The following is a 22,715-nucleotide window of genomic DNA, read 5'->3' as shown; positions in this document are numbered from 1 at the left end:
CTCCTTTAATACATGTCTACATTAATAATATAATACAATTCTATATGAATATATCCCACATTTCTACCACAGTAGGCCATGGTGCAGCTAATGTCAGAACAGTAAATCCAAGGTAAATTATGGATAAGATCGAAAATCTTTCTGACTGTATCATTGAGCACAGCGTTTCTCTTGTTTGTCAGCGCGGTTTTGTCTGGCTTTAAAATAGTTTAAATCACCGAGACATTTGTGTTTTTCGCTGAATGCACGCGCTTCTCACTGGATCTCACAGCGCTGTTTAGTGCTTGCGTGACCGATCAGAGTAAACGGATCTAGTGAGCTCGCTGCTGTTTGGACTTTGACCCGAGCAGATAAATGGTCTGTGTGGCGCGGTTCAAATGAGTAACAATTGGTGCTACTTTTATCAACAAATTCGTCGTCTTTTGATGATGACGACTCAAGGCTAGTTTCACTTTTGATTTAACGTTCGTCGCCGCTTTCACTCATTTTTTTCCTTCTCGTGTCGAGTTTTCTTTGCCAGTAGAGCGTGATGAGCAAGTTAAAGCTACACTGTGTGATATTTTCCCCCATCTAGTGGTGAACTTGTATATGACCATCCAGTGAATTTTAGTTTCTGTTCTATTCAATTCCGATTTCGTTTTAACTCCTACGGTGGCCGATTTAGTCCAAGATTAATATGGCTTCCAGTTCGACCTCGTCCACATTCGACACGGTGCCTGTGGGATATTCTGTGCGCAGTGGGATGGTTGGAACTCAACTGGCCTAATTATTCGGCTAGAAAGAACTGCAGCTAATCCAGAGTGAACTTTGATGATAGTAATGTTTATTCAGTCATCCAATTGCAAGGCATAAACAGGTTTGCATGGATATGTACATAAATGTGGTTTCTGTGAGAGAACAAATTAGGATGGTAAATATACATGATAATGACATGACAGAATATACACAGTTAAGAATTGTATAACTATACTTATAAGTTACATTTGTATAATGTAACCGTAAACCAGAGCTTATTGTACCACATATAGGCGCTAAATGCAGCTGCATTAAAAGGAGCGGAGCTGCCGCTGCTGCTGCTAACAAGCGGTGTCGGATTACAAAAGTGTGTGCGCAGGTTTAGCTCTGTATAACAAGTGTTAATATGCCGATCAGACCTGATACATATTTCCATCAACATACATTACAAGCAAATATTTTCTATAAACGAATAAACATTGTTAATAACTGAATGACTATTCAAATAGGTGAGCATTACGCTATTGTATGTTGACACAAAAATACTTCTGAGGTAACATCAACTGAATTACGCGATGACACACTCTGAAACACATCCACAATGACAATAACTATTATTACTTACGGAGTTATTAACGCACAGAAATACCACACAAGGAAAAACAAGACTTTTTATGAATAAACAAGCCAGGAAAACTCCGTATAACTCTGTTACTGGAGCTGCTGAGATGAAAACTCTCTGCGCATGCACCAGACAAGTCTGAACAAGTTGACGCGCACAGTGTTAAAACCATAGACTGTAAAAAAATGTGTTAAAACCGGTTAAAACGCGAAAGGCGAAGCTTGAATTTACGGGTATGTCCCTCTTTGGCTAATGTACTTTCAAGATGGAGGGGCAACATGGCGACCACCGTTAGATCCCATTACCTTATGTATTTTCAATGGCATATTATAAACTTACGAGAATACTTTATTACTTGAAAGAAGTAAATATACATTAATGAGCACATATATTTTTGAAAGAACTAAGTGTTTTTAGCTAAGAATAGACTAAAAAAGTTACACAGTGTAGCTTTAAAAGCTGCACGCTGACTGGCTCTGACTGGCTGGTGTTGCGTTTATTTCTGCTGTGTGATTGGGTGTTAGAGTAATCTATATCGAGTAAAAATGTCCAGAGCTTATCATCGTTATCAACATAAATTTGATCGCGATTCGATATGATATTGTTTATCGGCCCAAGGGTAGAGGGGTACAAATATCTGGTTAAGATTCTTCTGTACCATTTTTACCACAGTAGATTTGTGGCACATTTTATAAAACCCAACCACTAACATATTTTAAGAACACTTTGAATACGTGTACACAAAAAAGTATTTTCTGACTGACATACACCCGAAACTAATGTATTCAGGATTTGTTTTAATAAAATCCACCGCCTCTCAGAGAGCATGCAATCTGAATTTAGTTCTATTTCGTGGAGTATTGTGCTTGAACAGACCTTACATAATGTAGTGTTATGTTTTTACTACCTTAGAATGAGTAATTTCCATCTCCATACACCGCGGGTCCCCTTACAGTGAAATCGACTTTTTGCGGCATCATGTTACTACAGTACATCTCAAACTGGACATACTGCTCTACAGAGCGCTAGTCACTCTCTGCCCTCTCCGACGACGACATTTTTGTCCTGTGCCGGCCACCGTTGCTTCTCTATGTGCTCCGAAAGGGAGAGGGGGGGGGATGCAATTCACAACCTCACCACTAGATGCCGCTTAAAAAATAATAATAATAATTAAAAAATAAATAAATTAAAAAATAAATAAATAAATAAATAAATAAATAAAATAAAATAAAATAAAATAAAATCACACACTGCACCTTTAAAGGGTTAGGTTAATTAATTACTCACCCCCCATGTCGTTCCAAACCCGTAAGACCTTTGTTCATCTTTGGAACACAAATGAAGATATTTTTGATGAAATCCGAGAGCTCTCTGACCCCTCAATAGACAGAAATTTACCTAGCGCTTTCAAGGCCCAGGAAAGTAGTAAAGACATTGTTTTAAATAGTCCATGTGACTCCAGTGGTTCAACCTCAATGTTATGAAGCGACTTATATGTTTATATCTATTAGGGCTGGTACGATTTGACCTAAAATCAAAATCTCGATTAATTGAACATTTTACCTCGATTCCGATTAATGAACGATTATTTTGCTCTTTTTTTTTTTGCTTTCCTTTTTTTGCCCTTGTAGTTCTCTGATAAGGTTTGTACAAGTGTTCTAAAAAATGATACCTACCTTTCGACTCTCCTTGCTATGGTTTTGGAGTTATGAGCCTTTAAATTTGTGTATGTCACTCAGACAAAACAACTCTAAAAATGCCTTCAGGGCTTAAGGGGTTAATTGACAAGCTTCATGAGGACGCAAGTGAAAGTGATCTGGCTGCGGGGCTGTGTGTGCATGTAGCAGCGCATATGAGAACGGCGATTAACTTACCTGTATAAACTGTGTAAAAACATGCAATTACCATAATAATTCTTAGCATCCAGATTGTATAAACAAAGATAACCGCTCCTGCATCTTTCCGTGTGCCTGCAAACTGCACTTCATGTGACTGACAGGGCGGAGTCACGTGACTAAAATCGACATGGGAAAATTATGTTGGTTAGAGGTTCTGATTTTCGGTTTCGATTACTTTCGGATTAATTGTCCAGCCCTAATATCCATGTTCTACGGTTATATCAGTCAGCCTATTTTTCAAGAAACCTGCATCAGCCATTGAAAAGCCCATTTTAGTTGACCCCTTTGTTCTCCTATATAATTTCGATATCTAATGGTCTGTAATCACCCAGCATCATAAGAAATTAAATACCGGCAACAGAAGGACCACACGGCAGCATCTGGCATGGGGCGCAAAGCCACCAGTGCCACCCTAAAGCCCTTTAGCCTGGAGAAGCACTAGAGTGGAAGCCATTTAGATAAAGACATGCTGGGCGAGTCCCTCACAGTCATCAGTCTGATAACAGCAGTGAATCACAGCGCTGCCATTAATCAGACATGCACTTCCAGGATGACAGGCTCAGTGTGTCTCAGTGACAGAAATACACACAGGAACAAACTGGACTGATTACACAGCAAGTGTCCAAAGCCAGCTGCGGACCACCTGTGCATTTGTGTTTTCATTTCAAATTGAAGGGTGCCATTTCAGCTCCACTAGGGGCACCAAACAGAACTACAAAAATAATGTTTTCAATTTCAAAAATGTGTGTGTCATTGCTTAGACAAAACAGACTCGCGCCATAACAACTACACGCCATAACAATCACTTCCTTTTACACTCCTTAATAACAAGTTTTTCCTCATCTTGACTTGTTTGGGATGTGTCTTCCTCTATACAGGGAGTGCAGAATTATTAGGCACGTTGATTTTCTGATCATATTTTTTTTTCCAGACACATTTGACCAATTCCAAACCACAGTAATCCTAATAACTACTATTGATTTAGTATTTAATAATGTATAAGTGATATATAATTGTTCATGAAGGCTGGAAATGAAAATCACCTTATATTCAGGTGTGCAGAATTATTAGGCATGTTTTCTTTTACAGATAAATTGAGCCAAAAAAGAGATTTAACTCAGACTGAAAAGTCAAAAAGTATTAAATGCCCATGAGAAGGATGCAATACTAATGCAATACTAGACATTGCAGTTAAGGCATGACCATTGGACAGTGAAATGCTCGTTGGAGCAAAAGAATTAAGGTGAAGAATTAAGGGTGAAACCATCAGGAACCCTTTAGTCTCCAGCGCCACCATTTTCCATCTCTGCAAAACGGACTTCAGGATGGACTAAAATTAACTCCCAAAACGTACTGCCAGATTCTGGAAGATGAATTCTTCAAACAGTGGTACTAGAGGATGTGGTGCTGGTCCTTCAAGAGTCACTCTCAACCTATCTGTCCATAAAGCCTATAAAAAAACCTTCTTCACGTATTTTACAACACTTCAGCTTGTGATTCTTATTTAGTGGGGGTAATTTTTTAGGATTCTTTACCTGACTGAAGTCTCTGAGATCCTGACACCTTGCACTTCTGGAGACTCCAGGTAGGTTGAAGCTTTGGAAAATGGTGGCGCTGGAGACTAAAGGGTTCCTGATGGTTTCACCCTTAATTCTTCACCTTAATTCTTAATTCTTTTGGAGTTAACAGGTGTCTTTTCTTCACCACCTGTTTTTGTCAGATCCTGCTGACCCAACGAGCATTTCACTGTCCAATGGTCATGCCTTAACTGCAATGTCTAGTATTGCATTAGTATTGCATCCTTCTCATGGGCATTTAATACTTTTTGACTTTTCAGTCTGAGTTAAATCTCTTTTTTGGCTCAATTTATCTGTAAAAGAAAACATGCCTAATAATTCTGCACACCTGAATATAAGGTGATTTTCATTTCCAGCCTTCATGAACAATTATATATCACTTATACATTATTAAATACTAAATCAATAGTAGTTATTAGGATTACTGTGGTTTGGAATTGGTCAAATGTGCCTGGAAAAAAAATATGATCAGAAAATCAACGTGCCTAATAATTCTGCACTCCCTGTATATTTGCACATTACTCAATGTTTCTTCAATGCTCTAATGTGTAAATATTATAAAGCAGTCTGCACCACTAATAGTCACGCAAATATATCTACTGCGGTTTAAATGGTAAAGCAATCAGTCCAATCATAAAAATTGTATTTACTGTATAACACAGAATTTCATTCTGTCCCTGTCACACATAAGTTTTAAATATTCTAGCTAAGGCTATGTCCACACTATGTGCGTTTTCGTTTTAAAACGGACAATCCTCGCCCATACTGGCATTTCCACTGGGTTTCAGAAAAAAATCTACGTCATGTCACATGACCATTCACTCACACTGGGCATGCGTAGGCATGCCGATTGCTCTAATAATAGCTTGCCTCTTGTGCATGTCAGCTGCAGTATTATAAAATGCAGAGTTTAACTGCACATGCACAATGGCTGCTAAAAATTACAACAAAGTCAGCAAAGCTTGCAGCTCCGTCTCCATGTTATTGTTTACACCGTCGCCGAGGATGATCTGTTATTGTCGTCTTCCGGTAGCGTAAGGCCGCGTGTCCACCAAAGCATTTTTAGCTCACTGAAAACGCTAGGCACTCTGCTAAAAATGCTGTGAACACTTGAGCATTTTGGCAGCGCAGCGTTGAGACTCTTTGCTTGTTATGATACGGAATAACTAATTTGTTACTAGTATCTAATTTCATAGATAGTTTTGTTTCTGTATTGATTCTATATAAAAATGCAGATACAATGTAAAGTATTTGCTCTGGCTCTTGTTTTAAATTACTTTGTTCCGTTATTATGCTGCTTGTTTTCATCAGTTGACGTTGTACAAGCAAAATGTGGAAGTTGGTCTGTGTTGTATTTGTCCCACCCCTCCTCCACTGTGATTGGATGGCTGGGTGAAAAGTGACAGTGATGAGTGCTGCATTTTACTCAAAGTTGAACATTCTTCAACTCTCGGCGACCAGTAAAAAACACGTGAAATACTCGCTCAGTGCCTCGTTACGCTCATGGCGTTTACGCTCATTGGCTCCCATTGAAAACAATTGAATACGCCAGCCAGCCATGTGACAAAACGCTTTGGTGGACACACGGCCTAATGGTCATATGATAGGGACTTGAGTTGACGAATCAGTGAAGGATATGCAGTGATCCAGAAGACCCAATCAGCCTTTGTTTTCAAAAGTCTCCGTTTTGGTCCATCTACACTGAAACGCAACCCCAGGGTTTTCAAACTACAATGGGATCTGCAGCATTTCTAGTGTAAACAGTCTCCGAACTAGTGTACACGTAGCCTGAGCCCACTGGCGAATGTTTTTTAGAATGAATCACCTTATTTTTATGGTGATGCATCAAGCTTGTCATGTGACACACCACAGCCAAAATAGCGTTATAATGCTGCGTTCACACCAAACACAAATAGAGCGTCAGGAGCGAGTGATTTCAATGTTAAGTCAATGGAAAGGCACGTTGACGCGCGTCTGGAGGTCCGGCGGCGCGATGGACGCGATTCCGCCTCATTGACGCAGCGTCTTGCAGGATACGCGCGTTACACGCGAGTGGTGCTTTTGTGCATTCGCACATTTGAAGCAAATTCGCGTCTGACGCCCGAGTTGTGAACTTTGGCGTCAATTCGCGCCGCGTAAACCAATCAGGAGCCTGCTTGCTGCTGTCACGTGGTAAAGTGACATGATGAGAAACCCTGCATAATTTAAAAATACTACTATGGTGTCACAAAATTAGGTTAAAGTCCTCGTGAAATCAAAATTTATCATATTTACTTTGTTAGCGCAAATTGCTAGTTTTGTGGTGAACAATCCATCCGTGCAAGTCAATCCGCATCAAAAAAATTTTTGGCTTCGTAATCTTTAATCAAAATCTGAAAATGCTCCTCCCCTCTACATTGGTAGGCCTTTTTTGATGACGTCTGTTTGACGTCTTGGGCTTCGACACCGACATGCCATCATTAAACACCCCCATCCAACTGACAGTCTGCTGCCCGCGAGCTAATAAACAGAGATGGCGAGGAGGTGCGTTTTCTGAATGAAACGCCTACGTTTCTATATCCAATCAGGTCACAGGGAGGAAAAAAACAAACCACGCCCTCTGTTCTGCTCATTTAGTATTCCGTTTCTCTCGGAAATACGTCAAATCACTGAAATAAAGTCGGTTGTAACTTCCGGTTCACTGGGACTTTAAGACTTTTTCAGGTGAGAATGTAGTTGTTTAAAGCTCAAATCTGTGGTTTATTTATAAAGAGAGCTCATTAACACGGCGAGAGCAGCCTTTCCTCGGCTAGTCCTTCTGACGTTTGCCGCTGGCTATGATGTCCTGTAGTGGTTCGTCTTGTGTGGATCTTACAGGTGATCTTTGGTGTCATGAATCTATAATTTGTTGTCTGCCAAATCGTTTTGACTGAGGGCAAAGAGAAGTTTCATAACTTTATTATTTTAAGGATATTTAAATATACATGCAGTGAAGATAATGTAGGAGTTGCCTGGACCACATTTGTGTGGCTATTAATGCTTAATATATATTTTTAATGAAAATGAAAAGAGGCAGAGTGGTGTTTTATGACATATTTCTCCTGGAGTAGCTTGAACGTGCGTCTATTTCGTTTCAAACGCACCATTTATATGCGCGTCCAATTCGCTGTGGACGCGCGAATGGATTCAAAATGTTCAAGCGTCCAACTAGACGCGGTAGACGCGATTTTGACGCTCTATTCACGTTTGGTGTGAACGCAGCATAAGGCCGTGTCCACCAAAGCCTTTTTTTCCCTGAGGCTAGCGTATTTTTCCAATTGTTTTGTATGGGAGCATCACTTTTTTTTTAAAGTCAGCAGTGTAACAAGGCGCTGAGCATGTATTTCACACTGAGCAGTTCGCCGTTTATTCTGGTCGCAGAGAGTTGAAGAGTGTTCAACTATGGGCAAAACGCAGCACTCATCACTGTCACTTTTAACCCAGCCATCTAATCACAGTGGAGGAGGGGCAGGACAAAAAAAAAAAAAGGTAAAACAATGATGTCGGACGATTTTGAAGTTGAAGATGGAGTGTTTTTTGGTAAGGGGCGTTTGTATAAGTCCTCACACATTCGCTTGGGGCGGTACTTCCGTCTATGTCTAGTGTGACCTTTCCGACGTGATACTGCCATCCATGGCACGTCGCAGAGTAGCGCAAGATGAGCAATTTAGGTTAAAAGGTATATTCATTTTTTATTTGTTTTGAAAATGACCGATCGTTTCGCTAGATTAGAACCTACTCCTCGTCTGGGATCCCGCAGAGCCTCTGAAGCCCTTCCTTTGAAACTGCATTGATTTCGACCTTCAACATTTTGGTTGCCATGGAAGTCAATGGAGTAGAGAAAAATCCTGAAATGTTTTCCCCAAAAAACACATTTTCTTTTCGACAGAAGAAAGAAAGAAAGACATGAACATCTTGGATGCAATAGGGGTGAGTAAAATATTTGAGTACCTCAAAACCTTTTGGAGCCTGTTCTGAGCCACTGATAAATGGCATACTTCACCTTTATAAAGGCTACGTTCAGACTGCAGGCAAATGTGGCACAAATCCAACTTTTTTTTATCATGTGATGAGACCTATTTCAACATATCCTAGCTTTTTACAGAAAATATTCAGATGTAACCCCCTTTGTAATCATTAACATTTTCATAAGCAACTAATTTAATTACACTTAATTTTCTTTCATGTTCTCCGTGTTTTCTTCCGTATGACAGCGTACTGCGTGACGTCTTTGTATCATTCTTTTGTTTATACGGGTCAGTTCAGGACCACGTTCACACTGGAATCTGATATTGGCCACATTTAAAACAATAATGTGAACAGCTAAATCGGATCTGAGCAATAAATCGGAATGGAGCGCTAAGGCTTGCAGTGCAAACGTAGCCAAAACGAGAACCATGTATAGTGTTTGAATAACCCTGGAAGTTTGATTGTTCGTTGTAATCTTAACCCAGGGACTGCAGGTCAGTGACTTAGCCTGGGTTCCCATGAATTCAATACTGGGCTTCCCAAATAACAAGGTCAGTTTGAGAAACCATTGTTACTTTGGGTGGCCTGACAAAATTCAAAATGAGGCGCTAACCGCTCCAATGCATTCTGGTGTTGACGTTCCACAACATGACAGGACAATAAACTTGTAAATGTGACAACATTCCATTCTTCACCTATTATGCAAGCAGACCCGACACAGTAAACTCATGGTTGTGCATGTGGTCGGCACCTTTTGCTTGGACCCAGCAGCACTCCCTGAGCCAAGTTTCCTGTGTGTCACAATGGCAACATGACATTAACTCATATTGTCCGATAGCATCGTTGAACTGAAATTTGCCTAGAAATGCATGGTTGAGGGTTTTAAAACGTGTGGTTAATTACTGCATTTTTATTTTGGTGCGAGACAGATCTAATAGTTGCATTGAAAAAAACCTGTCAGGCAGGTTGCTGTTGTTGTTTACATAGCAAAACAAGTGTTTTACATTCTCAAGATGTTGGAAGAACATGTTGGTGCTGGCACTTCCCTATTTTAAATAAAACTGGATGGTTGCACAACACTGCCATAGGAAGTGTCTATCCACTTTCTAGAATCTGGAAAAGCTATGAAAAAAACTAAATTGCATAAATTGTTTTAAGGTTTTGAAACTAAAAAATAAACTTTAAAAAACATAATGAAGAAGAAATACTTGCGATTCTACTACAGTATTCTACACTATTCAAATAAAAACAAATTTGTGACATTATGTACAGATTATGTACTCCTTTGTATAGATGATCAGATTTCCTTGCATCCATTTAAGTACAAAAAAGAAACCTTTCGAATCATGCTGGAGAACATGACCATCAGGTTTTGTTTTTGTCAGCTTCAGTGAAAAATATGTAGTAGTTTATTTTTAATCTGAAAAATATGTAGTATTGTACATAGTATTGTAGGATAAGTTTTGTTTAGCTTAAAGGGATAGTTCACACAAAAATGAAAATTACCCCATGATTTACTTACCCTCAAGCCATCCTAGGTGTGTATGACATTCTTCATTCAGGCAAATATAATCAGAGTTATATTAAAAAAATGTCCTGGCTCTTCCAAGCTTTATAATGGCAGTGAATGGCAGTCAAAAATTTGAAAACCAAAAAAGTGCATCCATCCATTATAAAAGTAATCTACACGGCTCCAGGGGGTTAATAAAGGCCTTCTGAAGAGAATCGATGGGTTTTTGTAAGGAAAATATCCATATTTAACACATTATAAAGTAAAATATCTAGCTTCTAGCAGACTGCCTTCCGTATTCAACTTACGGGAAACGCCTCTCACAGTTCAAAATGTTTACGCTATGTCCGACATCATCGTCGATCCAGTTCCGGGTTTTTCGTAAGTGATTTGGGATTTTTTAATATAGCTCCGATTATATTCGTCTGAAAGAAGAATGTCATATACAACTAGGATGGCTTGAGGGTGAGTACATTTAATTTTCATTTGTGGGTGAACTATCCCTTTAAGATGTATACAGGCCAAAAAAAAACACTCTGTTTGAGATTTTGGGATATTTGGCTTTTCATAAAGTGTTTAAATTCTTTTAATTTTTCAATCTATTTGCTTATAGATTTCAATTACAACACATACATTTAAATTTTTCAAAATGAAATCTCTACTTCAGAAACTTTACAGTTTCGTTCCTATACATATTCGGAAGGTTTTTACAGAGAGGTTTAGTCATATATAATTTGTCAGATTTTATACATTTTATTCCTAAAAAATGGTAAAAATTTGTTTTTTTTTGGCCTGTTTTTTTACCCTATTCACCGGTGTCTTGCCTTAAAGGCACAATATGTAATTTCCGCCGCTAGAGGTTGCTTATTCAAAACAAAGGAAGGCGTAGCTTGTTTTTGCGGAACAGTGGGAGTTGTTGTCTTCACCTCTACAGCGGGTGGAAAAGAATCCGACGGGAATCATTTTCATGGATGAGCTTATGTATTAAAGATTTATTAGCGTTACTGTAGTATGAAGTAGGGTGGGGCTGAAAGCCGCTGGAGCGATTGCTAATGAGAGACAAGCGCGAAACAGGGTTCAAGAGCAGTGGAGCTTTTATTATGCCAGACGAACGCTTCCGCTTCTTCCAGTCATGCGTATGTGAGGTAACGCAGCGCTGTTTTATCATATTAGATACATTTGAGTGTGTTGAAAGTTGTTATAATGCTACTCTATGCTTTGCTCGATGGCTACTATGAGAAACTTGTTGCACACTGCAGTAAGCTAGATCGATATTAGGCATGGTAAAACATGGTACTCACGGTAAATCAAGAAAACGAGATGTAAACAATAAGACGAAGTGTGTTGAGCTTAGGGATGCACCGATACCGATACCAGTACTCGGGTGTCGGTCCGATACTGTTGTGAAGTACTCGTACTTGTACTTGTAAAACTACCCCGATACAACCGCACCCGATACCACTTTATGGCAACGCATCTTCGGATGCGGAGCCGCGCGGAAAGTTACATAATTCGGCGTGCACACCGCAGCACCAAGTGCAAAGGGGTCTCGCGCTTTCAAAGCGCACGACTGCCATAATATGGCTTCATTTTTGCCGCGCGCACCCGAGCGCTAGTGCGGATGCGGCGAGTATAAACCAAGCTTAACCGCTCGTGAGGCAAAACTATCTCTCGGTAGTGAGTGCTGAAAGTGAAAGGCTGTTTAGGATAAAGAAGGATAAAGGCTGTTTAGACCCCAGTAGTATAACAAGCCTAAGCCAGCTTAATTGTTATACTAGTTTGACATGACATGGAAGAAAATGGAAAAGTTGTGTAAGCTTTCAAAATCCTCCTTCACCCGAGTGGAGATTTATCTGAAGCCTCCGCGAGCACCAGAGAAAACCAACGCATGCAAAACCTGAGGTAAAATTAAATGATTTTGTTTTGCTGCAGATATACACTTTTCAAAATAATATATTAATTTCAAGATATAACATTAACACGACAGTAATTTAAACAGCCTTTGTAAAAAAAAAAAAAAGAAGATATATAGATATATATATATAAATGTGCCCAAAAAAATGTAAACGACTAACGTTAGTATTTTCCAAGTCGTCTTGCTCTAACGTTTAATCGACTAGTCTCGCACATCCCTAAGTTAGCTCAGTGTCACATATCGTAGATGAAAACAGAAACAGGCTCATATCTGATAATGCAGAGAAGCTTCTTTTCATCAAAAAGAACCAGCCTCTCACTTTTCCGAAAAGGGCTGTATGGCTATGATAACAATTTAATTCAGTTGTTCTGCTACTATGTTTTGTGATACTGGAATCCACTGAATGTTACAGGTTACATTTATGTGAAATGGGCAGCAGTGCCATGTTTGTTTAGGAAAACACCAAGTTGAATGTTAAAATGTCAGTAACAGCATCAATCTGTGTATTTACTTTGTTACAGTCAGAAAGTGAAAAACATCTGATGAAAATAAAACTTTGTTATAAGAACTGATGGTATAAGTACTCGTATCAGTACTCAGTATCAGCAAGTACCCAAATGTAAGTACTTGTACTTGGTCTGAAAAAAAGTGGTATCGGTACATCCATATAACAATTTGTTTTCAGTGGATGAATATAGCCAAAAAGTTGTTCACCTGTCTAATAAAACATAAGTGTTTCCATGGTTTCTACAAAATTCAAACAGAATTCGAGGGTAACAAGGTATGATGTCATTGACAGGCGACGCACGGGAAAAAATGCTTATTTCTCTGTATTTAAACATTCTAGGAAACATTTGGGATAATGTAAGTACACCAGTCAACAAAATCATATAACATTTATTTATTTTTAGTTTTTTTTTTTTTTTTGGGGGGGGGGGTTGTTGGTGGTGGTGGTTTCTGGTGGGTTTTTCTTATCCAAAAATCTTACATATTGTGCCTTTAAACTAAACAAAAAGTGCCCTTGAACTCTATAACTGTAAAACTGCACAGGCCGCGGCAGGATGTGGAATTATCAGGCTTCAGTGCTCTATACATGGCGCAAATGTAGGTTAGTTCCGGGTACTGCCATGACAGTCAAATTATAAATCCTACTATGGCACAGGATTTAGTCTTGAATATTAATTAGAATATCTGACGTTCGCTACTGGGTGAACGTCCCGTGACCTAATTAATATTCATGACCTAAACCTTCCCCACAGTAGGATTTTTGAATTCGCGCCGCGGCCAACTCCCAGAACAGAAGGAACAGGGAGGGCTCACAAAAGAGGACTGGCTACGTGTTACAAAGGGCCAATTTACCGGTTGACAGCTGCATTTTTAACATGCACAATAAACAATTTCGTACACACCGCCTGGGGATACAGTTAACGATACTCGTTTATGTTTGTAAAACAAAGTTATTAATGTTATACAAACGATCACATCTAGCTCACAATGCAGGTGCACCTTATTTTAAAAACTACTTTTAGTTTAGGGAAAATTAAATATTGTTAAAATATTTCCCCCAAAAACGTAGAATTTCATACCACGTAAATTGTTGCCTTTTTTGGTCTGCCCACGGAACAGTTCTCCTTGCTGTATCAGAACATTTTAATTTAAAAAAAAAAGTGTTAAATGTGTAAATAAACTAGCCTATATACAATATTGTTTATTTAACCTTGCACTAAGAGCTTGAACAGAAAACTACTAATTTATATATATATATATATATATATATATATATATATATATATATATATATATATATATATATATATATATATATATATATATATATATATATATATATATATATAAGAAAATGTCAGCATTAATTTTTTCTAATAAACACATTGTACTACATACATAGTAGCCTACAACGCTAGTAATGGCTAAAAATGAACAGAAAAGTGGCCAACCCTGTTTTTAAAGAGGTAGCTCGATTTCTCTCATCATAGTTAGGCTATTTTAAAAAGCTTTAGATGCCAAAATGCTATGTACTAGCAATGAATGGCATTATTCCTTTGACAGAATATGTTACCTTCTCAAAACGGAAAAGAACCCCATTTGATTGCATGGCCCGTTCAATTCAAACTCATTCAAACTCAAAGTAGGCTATCTCACGAGAAATCAGAGCAAAATTGTTATTAAATGTTCAGCTCCATTCAGCAGCAATAGAGCAACACGATAAAAGAAAGAAGAACTATTCGGCTGTCAAAGCCACACCAAACGGACGAGCTTGAGTGTGTAAACGCTCAGAAAGGACACACTTGCTCCTGTGATGGTCTCCCACTTCCAGTAGGTGTGAGTAACAGGACAGAAAGTGAGTAACTGACCAAACTCACACACACATGCGGCCTCGGTCATTATCCATACTATGCGTTACATTGTAGCGCGCAAAAGTAAGTACACACAAAAGCGAGGGCAAACAAATGTGCTTTGACGTGCTTTACCTCATTGTTCGACGACAGTGCTGATCCCTTTCAGATGTAAAGCCGAACTTCCAGAGGCGAAAACGACGAGATCCTCATGGATAAACCCACTGAGGGGTTTGATGTTTTTGTTTAATCTGTGGGAAGAAGGATAAGCAGCACAGCACGATGATTTCCTGGTTGAGGAGTGAAGGAGGGGGTTGGAGGTGAAGTGTGGATAGAGTTGCTACTGGAGCTGGGCTGGTGTCAACTCTAATCAGTATCCTGGACTCATGTCTCGCTCCGAGCAAAGTCTACACATATTCCGCCTCATGTCCTCGTCTCCATTCGTGCGGCTGTTTGTCAAATGTAGAAGCGGTTTTCGTCAAACTCCTCTTGTTCGCCGGTCGGTCTGTTAACGTTCATTCGCGACCGAAGCCCAACCTGCTCCCCAACTCTGAGGAAAAGCTTTCATTCCTGTCTGTCTCTCCCCCTCCCGAGCTGAAAAACAGGCAGAGAAATGTACTCATCCACTCCCTAGCGGCCGAGCTCCATTACTGCCCTGCGTTACTAAGCTGCTGATGGGAAAGATACGATGAATGTATACTTCTGACTGGAAATTTTTAATTTAATCTTCCATCTTTAAGTATGTGGTGTACGTCATTTATGCATTTATATAGGCTACTTACAATACCCACATTCTGCAATACACTCAAATGTGTGGCCTATTGTTGGAGTGGGGTTTCATGCTGTTCATTTTCAAAAAGTTATTATTTGCAGTGATTTTTGACATGGTACTGTGATAATACCATGAAGTTTTGACATTTTCCATATAATAGCTACTATGGTGTGTGATTTTTTTTTTTTTATGTAGGCCTATATGGTAATGGATATTTAATTGGTCATATTTTTTTCTCTTATTTTTAAATTTAAGATCAATGTTAATGTTTACATTTCAAAAAACGAATAATTTAATAACACTGTTAAATCTATCTATCATCTAGCTATCTGTCTGTCTCTCTCTCTCTCTGTCTGTCTGTTTTTGATTCTATCTATCTATCATCTAGCTATCTGTCTGTCTCTCTCTCTCTCTGTCTGTCTGTCTTTGATTCTATCTATCTGTTTTTTGTCTGTCTGTTGATTCTATCTGTCTGTCTGTCTTTATCTATCTGTTTGTCTTTGATTCTATCTATCTGTTTGTCTGTCTGTTGATTCTATCTGTCTGTCTGTCTTTGATCCGATCTATCTATCTTTCTGTATGTCTGTCTGTCTTTGATTCTATCTATCTATCTTTGATTCTATCTATCTATCTTTCTGTATGTCTGTCTGCCTTTGATTCTATCTATCTATCTATCTATCTATCTATCTATCTATCTATCTATCTATCTATCTATCTATCTATCTATCTATCTATCTATCTATCTATCTATCTATCTATCTATCTATCTATCTATCTATCTATCTATCTATCTATCTATCTGTCTGTCTGTCTGTCTGTCTGTCTGTCTGTCTGTCTGTCTGTCTGTCTGTCTGTCTGTCTGTCTGTCTGTCTGTCTGTCTGTCTGTCTTTGATTCTATCTGTTTTTTCTGTCTGTTGATTCTATCTGTCTGTCTGTCTGTCTTTGATTCTATCTATCTGTTTGTCTTTGATTCTATCTATCTATCTAGCTGTATGTCTGTCTGTGTTCTATCTATCTATCTATCTATCTATCTATCTGTCTGTCTGTCTGTCTGTCTGTCTGTCTGTCTGTCTGTCTGTCTGTCTGTCTGTCTGTCTGTCTGTCTGTCTGTCTATCTATCTATCTGTCTGTCTGTCTGTCTGTCTTTGATTCTATCTATCTATCTATCTATCTATCTATCTATCTATCTATCTATCTATCTATCTATCTATCTGTCTATCTGTCTGTCTGTCTGTCTGTCTGTCTGTCCGTCCGTCCGTCCGTCCGTCCGTCCGTCTTGCTAGCTTTTTTGCATGTTACTCACAGTGCTCAAAATCATGGAAATTAGGTAGCTTTTGAATAATTTCATTTAGCCTAGTTGATGTGGCAACTATATAGTGATAATGTGTCCACATGAGTCATTTAAATTAGAAAAGTAAAATTGAGCAAAATAGCTTGCAAATGCGAAGATCAAATATCTTCTAATTTCCTGGTATTTCTTTGGAAACATGGAAGATATCCAACCATGTGTGTGACATCTGCCACCTCAGTGTCTGTTTGGCTGTCTCGCTTTCTCTCTCACACACACACATACACAAATAGAAATACTTATTTCTGGAGGCCTATTAAAACCCCTTTAAAATCAAATGCCAAATTAGTTATGGATATGTCTGATTATAAACCACCCATAACCCTGCTGCGCACAGTTAACATTACTTACAGACATGATTTCAAAAAGTAAACATTTGAAGTAATTATGTAAGCCTTTGATAATTACATAATCAGATTTTCGGCCTGTTAGGCGTGTCATTTTGGTTCAGAGTAGAACATTTGAGAAAAGAGAGATATATCAAAAACCTTTTGTACATCTGTAGAGTTTGTTTGTGCATGTGTAATGTGCATTATACACATCTGACTGCTTTGATAAGCGTCTTATTTAAAAGGAAACTAGTCAGTTGTAATTTTAGGCTCACCCCTCCTCCATTGAGCCACTTTTACAAGCTCCCATTCTCGCTCTGCTTGCATGGCACAGTTTCACAGGATAGAGCCTCGGACTCTGTGGCCTATAACATTCTTTACGCTCTTGCGCAGTCATGCTTTCATATGCAGACCGCATTCAAACTTGAGACAAACAGAGCAATGCATTAAAGAACAAAACACCACCAGGAGAATGCTGTGCATATGCAAGTGTGTTTATTAGAGACTGACAACTAGCAGGAAATTTTAAAGAATTTCAAAAGGCATTCTGGACGGAGGCCAAACAACACTAACCCAGCTTATGACACTAAGCAACGTATGAGCAATATCTCTTGCACATGCAAAACGAACAAAAAAAAAAGAGAAAAGTCTTATTCTTCTCTTTACAATTGTTTTACAAAGTCATTTTCAAAGCCATTTACAAATTTAAATGATACATGGTTGTATCACGTCACCTAGTGGACAGTCTTTGGCTGTACATTACAGTATAAGCCATTTTGGTGTTTACCACTAGATGGGGATGTAAGTATGTGGATGGCATAATAATGTCACAACATAGCCGTCGGAATCTGATGCATGGATGGAAGTTTGTCTCAATCAGCTCCCTAGTTCAGTAGTCAGGGCACTGATCAGGGATTCAGTCAATGGGCTGACTCCCTAATGTCTATCAGGAGGGAATATCACCATAGTAATCTCAGACATTAACCAGGGCTCATGTCAAAATGCAACTAAAAGTGACAAAGGAGGTAATTTTTCCCCTGTAGTGAATTTCTCGGTTTTATCTGTTATGATAGACCTATATTTCACCAAACTTCTGGTTATGGCTTTAGTGTCTCTGCAGGACGTAATGACCTGTAAGTGTAGTGTTGCTGAAAAAAAATCATAAAACCAACTTACAGTTTTGTCCTTTAAGTCCTGTAAGTTGTGAGGTGTGGTCTCCATGGATCGGACTTGTTTGTTCAGCACATCTCACAGATGCTCGATTGGATTGAGATCTGGGGAATATGGAGGCCAAGTCAATACCTCAAACTCATTCTCCTCAAACCATTCCTGAACCATTTTTGCTTTAATGCAGGGCGCATTATCCTCCTGAAAGAGGCTACAGCCACCAGGGAATACAGTTTCCATGAAAGGGTGTACATGGTCTGCAACAATGCTTAGGTAGGTGGCACCTGTCAAAGTAACATCCACATGGATGGCAGGACGCAAGGTTTCCAAGCAGAACATTGCCCAAAGCATCACACTCTGACCGGCTTGCCTTCTTCCATCGCGTACCTGGAGAACACATGGTACCGGGATGCACTATGATGGTGCCATGTGTTCCCCGGGTAAGCGACACACATGACCACATTAAAAAACGTGATTCATCATACCCATGCCACCTTCTTCCATTGCTCCGTGGTCCAGTTCGGATGCTCACGTGTCCACTGTTGGCACTTTCGGCGATGGACAGGGGTCAGCATGGGCACCCTGACTGGTCTGCAGCTATACAGCCCCATATGCAATAGACTGATGCACTGTGTATTCAGACACCTTTCTATCAGAACCAGCATTAACTTCTTGAGCAATATGTTCTCGTTCTCACAGTCAGAATCATCTGTTTGCTCGGACCACACGGGCCAGCCTTCGCTCCCCACGTGCATCAATGAGCCTTGGCCGCCCATGACCCTGTTGCCGGTTCACCACTGTTCCTTCCTTGGAGCACTTTTGATAGATACTGACCACTGCAGACCGGGAACACCCCACAAGAGCTGCTGTTTTGGAGATGCTCTGACCCAGTCATCTAGCCATCACAATTTGGCCCTTGCCTCGCCCAAATCCTTAAAGGGCTAGTTCACCCAAAAATGAAAATTCTGTCATTAATTACTTATCCTCATGTCGTTCGACACCCGTAAGACCTCCGTTCATCTTCAGAACACAAATGAAGATATTTTAGTTGAAATCTGATGGCTCTGAAAGGCCTCCATTGGCACAATGCACGGTACACTCTCAAGACCCTTAAAAGACACTAAAGACGTCGTTACAAAGTCCATCTTATTACAGTGGTTCTACAATAACTTTATGGAGTGACGAGAATAGTTTTTGTGCGCAAAAAAACCCTAAATAACGACTTATATAGTGATGACGATTTCAAAACACGGCATCATGAAGCTTCGAAGCGTTATGAATCAGTGAGTCAAATCATGATTCGGATCGCGTATCAAACCGCCAAACTGCTGAAATTTGGCAATCCAAACTGCTGAATCGACTCACTGATTCATAACGTTTCGAAGCTTCATGATGCCGTGTTTTGAAATCATCATCACTATATAAGTCGTTATTTAGGGTTTTTTTGCGCACAAAAACTATTCTCGTCACTCCATAAAGTTATTGTAGAACCACTGTTGTGAGATGGACTTTGTAACGACGTTGACGTGAGTATATATATAAAAATTCAATTTGTTACCTAAACCCTTGAGCAATTGCTAACTTTTGCTTTTCATGCTATCTAGCCAGGCAAATAAAAGCATTATGGTTAATAACCTATATTTCTCAAAGAGTCAAAACACTTTCCTAGAAATATTAATCCATTTAAGCCCATTTCATTTTTAATGTCTCATTTTAATTGAACATTGCAATTGTTTTATGTCTCAATGACATGCAAGCAAACAATCAAATAAAGGATTTTAAGAAAAACAAAAAAGGTATTAACTTCCTTCCTGTCAAATGAAGCTGCCTACTTCCTACCCCTACTTCCAGGAAGCAGGGCGAAGGCAAACCCAATGGTCATTTTCATGTTTCTAAAAAGTATTTTTGTTTATTTATTTATTTATATATATATATATATATATATATATATATATATATATATATATATATATATATATATACATACATACATACATACATGCATACATACATGCATACATACATGCATACATACATGCATACATACATGCATACATACATACATACATACATATATATACATACATTATCATGAAGGTCTCTATCATCCAAACAAAACAAATCTTACAAGAGATCTATAGTTTTTTGTATACTAGTCAAAAGTCCAAGCAGCAACTATAGTTGCAAATGACTTGTAAGTACATATAATGGGGAAATGGGGTGTACTGTGTTAACAGGTAAATATATCAAGATTTTTGGTCTTGTTTAGTGCTTTTTGCTTTCAAAATATCCCACCTAAAATATAACTTAACCCTTTAACTGGCATCTCTACTGTACAGTAGACCTTAATTTGATTCGAAAATATAATATTTTATGATATTATGTCTTGTAATGGCCAAAATATTGAGGGCCTTTCATCCAGTTTCATCCAGCATCCAACATTCTAATCGGTCAAGGACCCTAATTCTTTTTATGACTAGTAGCTTACGATTCCATTATAATGTGGAAACTCAGACAAGCAATGAGTTTACATTTACATTATTATATGAAATCACCTACAGTCAGCCATTGAATACTATATGGGACTTTTTTGTTGTTGTTGTTTGTTATATAGATGTAATTTTTTTCGTCATTTCTATTTATTTATTTTAATTAAACTTTTTGATACACAATGCTCTGTTGGGCCAATTTAATGGCTGCACTTTTTTTTGTTCTGCACGGTTCCACACTTTAAAACAAATGGATTTGTTGTGTTTTCGTATTCAAAAGATTATAAGATATATGCAGCTTTTTTTGAGTTTGCATCGAATGTTCTTCCACTTGCATACATAATACATTTAAAGAAGATTAATCTGGGGGATTAAACAGATTAAAGATGAATCTGTTGAAATCAGTTATTTTGAGTTAGATGACATGTTCTCCTCCTATTATAATTTGACATTGAAGGGGTGCATACAAATTTGCCCACCGGCAACTAGTTGCTACACATTCCAATACGATTTCCAATACGATTTCCATGAAGAAGAAAAAAAACCTGGGGAAAATAAATCCAGAACATGTTCACATAGAACATATTGACATGACTATGAAACCATTCAGGAAAAAATTGGGGCACAAATGGGTTAAACTACACCAGCCTATTCAATTTTAAGTTACAGAGTGTAAACCATACAACTGTGCGTGACCGGAACGAGCCAGCTAACTAATGTGATGCGCGGTGCGCACAGAGACAGTGAGCGCACGAGATCCGGTGAAGCCGATGGGTGACAGCACAGTTCAAGCGCGGTTTGTGCATCATGACTGTGCTGTCACCCTTTGGCTACCCATGTGCGCACCTGATCTCGCGGCTGCGGAGCTGCTTGGAAACAAACTGCGGCGTCTCGAGTTACCGTGCGCGCGATCGATGGCTGATGTGAGAGCCCCGCGCGCCGGGCGACAGTATCGCGTTGCGCGCGCGGGGGAGACTGAGTATCGACGCGTGACCGATCACTATCATAATCACACTTCCCCTCTTATCGCCTCAACTTGCTGAATAAAACATAGCGCTTTCCTGCCAAGAGCAGTCACCCCGAGCAAACTTATTCAAGTTCATTTCACACACTCGGAGAAAAAGAAAGATGAAATGGAAAAATACAATGAAGGAAATAACTTGGAAATAGCTAATACATTCCACAAATATTTACAACGAAGCGGCAAGAAGGCTTACAATAAATTAAACGTTAAATGTTTAAATAATAGGTAAAACACTATTTAATTACATTCGAAAAATCGTGTTTTAGTGTATGGATAAGTCCTGAAGCATATTCTGAACTCTCTAAATTTAAAATGAATAGGCCTATGTTGTGTTGTCATTTCAATAATTATTTCTGTTGTTTGTTAATACTGATCATTTACAGGAAATTACATTACATTTTATAAAATCGTATAGCAGACATTTATAAATATATTCTGCTCGGGCTCAATAACCTTTATTATAACCACTGATCACTCTATATTATAACTAATATATATATAACTCACAAACGCATGAAAATGTTTTCATAATTTCCATCCAGTTCAAAGCCACCTTGAGGGATTTACAAATCACTATATTGCTGATGTTTGTGCTGTTTTCCCATCAATAATGGTGTCCGGTTTTGAGGATGTGATGTCGAAACTTTTACAACATGATATGAAACATTTCCACAAGATAAACGAAATGAAGATATGAATAATCGCCTGGAATATTTCTTGACCTGCTTTCATGCGAGTTTATATTTTATCCAGTAAACGGAGACATTTATGATGGGAAAATGAAAATGAATGTAGGCTATGCTAGAAGTGACCCTTTGGATGCTTCGCTGGGTGTCATGGATGCCGTTCACTCATGTGTAACAGAGAAGGCAGTGATATTATTTCGTTTGTTTCAGAAAACAGCAAAAATAAGTAAATAATAGGCTATTCCATGAACGATTTCAGGACACTTTTGTATTGATTTTCTCTCAGATATGTGATAGG

General features: G+C 38.7%; 1 protein-coding gene across 3 annotated transcripts in view; it reads right to left on the bottom strand.

The window, feature by feature from the left end:
• vaspb (vasodilator stimulated phosphoprotein b) overlaps nucleotides 1-15,256 on the bottom strand; it is a 72,655-nt gene extending 57,399 nt beyond the window's left edge. For 2 of the 3 annotated variants that reach the window (XM_079825946.1, XM_079825947.1), the window contains exon 1: nucleotides 14,737-15,256. In XM_079825946.1, the coding sequence (XP_079682072.1) occupies nucleotides 14,737-14,741 (5 nt within the window). In that variant the 5' untranslated portion in view covers nucleotides 14,742-15,256. The remainder of the gene's footprint in view (nucleotides 1-14,736) is intronic. The other variant, XM_079825945.1, reaches the window with a different exon arrangement.
• Between the last annotated feature and the right edge of the window lie 7,459 nt (nucleotides 15,257-22,715).

Source organism: Gobio gobio, assembly GCF_949357685.1.
Source record: "Gobio gobio genome assembly, chromosome: 9".
NCBI lineage: Eukaryota > Metazoa > Chordata > Actinopteri > Cypriniformes > Gobionidae > Gobio > Gobio gobio.
The sequence above is the reverse complement of the archived record's forward strand: the minus strand, read 5'-3'. Positions and strand labels throughout refer to the sequence as shown.